Source organism: Condylostylus longicornis, unplaced genomic scaffold (assembly GCF_029603195.1).
Source record: "Condylostylus longicornis isolate FDR11 unplaced genomic scaffold, ASM2960319v2 ptg000153l, whole genome shotgun sequence".
NCBI classification, from domain to species: Eukaryota; Metazoa; Arthropoda; class Insecta; order Diptera; family Dolichopodidae; genus Condylostylus; species Condylostylus longicornis.
Window position 1 is genome coordinate 1885800 of NW_026578121.1, and position 3845 is coordinate 1889644.

General features: G+C 27.3%; 1 protein-coding gene across 2 annotated transcripts; it reads left to right on the forward strand.

The window, feature by feature from the left end:
- Positions 1 to 1373: 1373 nt before the first annotated feature.
- Positions 1374 to 3828, forward strand: LOC129615857 (P2R1A-PPP2R2A-interacting phosphatase regulator 1). Of its 2 annotated transcripts, none has more exons than XM_055531247.1 (5): positions 1374 to 2183; positions 2256 to 2588; positions 2704 to 2850; positions 2921 to 3108; positions 3171 to 3828. In XM_055531247.1, exons 1-5 carry the CDS (start codon positions 1888 to 1890, stop codon positions 3404 to 3406), a joined length of 1200 nt encoding a protein of 399 aa, XP_055387222.1. In that variant the 5' UTR covers positions 1374 to 1887; the 3' UTR covers positions 3407 to 3828. The 2 variants fall into 2 exon arrangements, with proteins under 2 accessions (XP_055387222.1, XP_055387221.1); XM_055531246.1 differs by having other exon boundaries at positions 2659 to 2850; positions 3171 to 3826.
- Positions 3829 to 3845: the final 17 nt, after the last annotated feature.

Consider the following 3845-nt stretch of genomic DNA (forward strand, 5'->3'; position numbering starts at 1 on the left):
TAAGTATAAATTTTAAATATTACGCCTTTTCCAAATAATCTTCGTTTTCAGTATGTATGACGAACTAAATAAATAATTTCAATGATATTAGAAATACAATAATTTCTAATGTCATCAATAATATATTATGAATTTTATAATGAGCATTTGACAGCAACTGTTGACTATTATATGTGTACCACTTTGTTATTTAAGCATTTTTCTAGATTGAATTAGGTTTCAGTTAGATTGAGTTTTTAAATACAATCAAAAGCTATTTCTATTTAATTACGAGGTGACGATAATTAAACGGCAATTTATTTATTGTTGTAAAAAAAAAACGAGCGCTGTATTTAAGATTGCAAACCATAACAAATTTGCAGCGATATATTCATACTTAATTCAACTTACGGGGACATACTTCCTGAATAGTGTGGAAACACTGTTTTATCATAACACTGCAATTTGAAAATCAACTAATTTTTATTAAGTGTTATCAGTAACACGACACTTTTTAACAAATATAACCATTTTTTGTCTTCACAGTTTTTATGTCGTGCATTTTGAGTTTTTCTTTTAATACATTTTGAAAGAGGGGAGAAAGTTAAATTGTTGATTTTATACTATTTAATATAGGTATCCACAACATATACATAGATAGAAAACATCCACAAGAAACGACACTAGTAACTTGAATTTCTTATTTGTGATATGTGTCCAAACGCTTATCGTTATTGTTAATATTAAAGAAGCACAATTTAATATTAATCACTATCTAACAAATATTTGAAATAACAATTTTTTTAAAATTTAGGGTTTCTCATTTTTAATCAATGTTTAAGTCAATATGTTATGAAGACAGTAAAATGTTGATTGAAAGTAACACTACTTATTAAGAAACTTCAAAAATTATATTGGTGTATACTGCATGAAAGTTCAAAACGGAACTACACCATACATATGCGTACATATTCCATTTATTCGGAGTAGCGTTCTGTTTAGAGTATTATAAGAAATTGAATTACAATTAAAAAGTAGACACGATTTGAACTGCTGATTCTGTTAAAAATAGTCAATATGAAAAATACCTAATAAAGATTGAATATTTTATAATGAAGTATTTCATTGGTTATAAAATAATTTAAATTTATAATTAATACATATTAAATACTTTATTGTAAATTAAAATACAAGTACATACAATTAAAGGTTATAAAGCTACATAAAAACTTCTGCATAAAAACTTAAAATTTTATTAATTTTGAAATTTATTTAAATGCAAACATATCTACATACATAATTTTTTGATTGAAGTTTAGTACGTAAGTATTATAACTGCTGTCATCAACGTCACTTTTCTACATTTTGCGGATTTTTGTGTTTCGGGTCGGCAATTGTCAGTTGTTTTGATTATTGATATGAAAAAAAAATTGTGAGCTAGGAATAGTTGCGACCATATAAGAGAAATAATTACAATTTTTGATTTTGTTATAACAAAAATTTCTATCATAATGAAAATTAAAAATATGTTATTCAAAAACGTTTCGAAGAAAATTATTGTAGGATAAAATTGGCTTAAATATTACTAAGTTTACAACTTTAAAATGATAAAAAAATGTGAAAAATGTTAAATAAGCGCGATGACTTTTCCATATTTAATCAACTATAGAAATAATTTTTAAATAAATATATTTCGCATTATTTTTGAAATTGTTATTAAATTTAAATTTAACTTATGTAAAAGAAAAAGACTGATTGGTATCGCCTTGATTTTAATTTGTTATAAGTGGAAGAAAATATCTGTTCTATTTTAAGATTAAAAATAAAAAAAAATATATACTCATCAAATATAATAAAAAAGCAATACAATTTTTTAAAATTATTAAGGAAGCCTATCTTTAAGAAAGAATGGAAGTTGATTTACCAAATATATTAAAACGCTGTTCAAGTGCACCGGTATTTGCAGAAGAAAATGGTCCTATTTCTAATAAAAACGAAAACGTAGATGTAACATCAAGCAAACTTAATCACTATGAAAAACAATCATCTGAGAACTCCATTTCGACAGTTCAAAATAATCTAATACAGGAAAAAATTATCAGTTCTTTGTCTGAAAAAAATAATGCCAACATATACACAAACAGCTATTTAAATTTATCACCGTCAATTCAATCAAGCAGTGCTTGCAGCTCCCCGGTTAGGAGGTAATCACAGAATCATTTATTTGAACTATTGTCATTTTCAAGATAAACAACATTAATTTTTTTTATTATCAGTCGTGAAGCCTCGCCAGCTCCATTTAATATCTTTGCTCCTAGAGCTCGAAGATATTCTGCTAGTTTTGCTGGATCAATTGCTAACAACGGAGCTAATGGACCACGTCTAACACCTCGGGTATCTCAACTTAGGCAAGAAGAGTGTGTTGATGCAAATAGTAGGGAAGTAAATCACGAACGCGAAGTTCACAGCGCAATGCAAATGTCTCAAAGTTGGGAAGATTTAACGTTAGTAGCAGAGAATTGGTCATGTAAATCAGAAGACTCAAATAATCCATTGCCTGCTAATAACTTTCTAACGAGCCGCCAATGTTCAAGTCCTAGTCCAACCAGGTAAATATACGAAAATTGAGATACTTATTATTGTTTTTCGAAATATTCAAAATATATGTACATTTTGAAGTCGAACTGGAATGAAAATTAATTTACTTTCACCATCACCCACAAGACGCACTTTTGCGACGAGAAGATCTATGTCTCCAATAGCAATGCGACCAAGTCAATTGGGTCCAGTAAAAAGAAAATTTGAACTTGAAGATGGAAATTGGAATATTAATTATTCCCCTCCACCAGCTAAAAAAAAATTATCTCATGTGTAAGACAATTTCTATTTTTTTTTAAATCCGTTTATATTTTTATTGCACACTAAAATAAGAAAATTTTAGCGGTTGCGGCAGTCCTTCCGAAGTATTCAATTTACCTTCTCCTTGCCAAAATGGTCAAATGGATTCCGGAACTCCAGATGGTTGTCCCACCTTTAAATTAAATATTAAACTTCATGCCAATGATGTTGATATAACACAACCCATCTCTTCCCCAACAATTCCACCTTTCAACGAAAATTCAGAAGCAGGTATTATTTCTGTATTATTTTAAAAAAATAAGATTCTGTTATTTTTTGTTTTAATTTTTTAGAAACGGTTTCGCCAACCAATCCGATTAATCATTTCGGAAATATAAATAAAACTAATGGCGTTTTCAAAAATGAAAAAGATGATAAGTCTCAAAATGACAAAAATGAAGATGCCGAAACGTTTGAAAACAACATAAATTTTATTGGTGGAGCCGATTTAGACCATTCATCAATATGTTCTAGAAGTGATAATCGTAAGAACACTTTGTTGAACACTGTTTCAAAAGAAAAAGATTAAGAAGTACTTGTAGCTTAGACAATCGGTATAAAATTTAGTGAAAGTGACATAAAGAAAGTGAAACAAATCCAAAACTAGGAAATAATTTTATTATATTAAAAATATTAAAATTTATAATTTATGTGTAGATATATAAAAAATTAGAAAAGATGAAATTAAATGAAAAGCCATGTTATGAATTGAATCCTTAAAAAAAACATAACTAATTCGGTTTACTAACCTTAAAAAATTTAATATTTATAATCTAGAACCGAGAATTAAGCATCAAAAATAATTTATTCTGTTTGAATACCCAACTGTATATGTACATACATCATTTATTAAAAATGAATAAGAACTTTTACAAACATTTCAATATTTTGAAATCGTAAAATCACGTAACGTGAAACTACATACGTTTAAATATAATGAATAGAAAATAAAACATAACATATTTCGG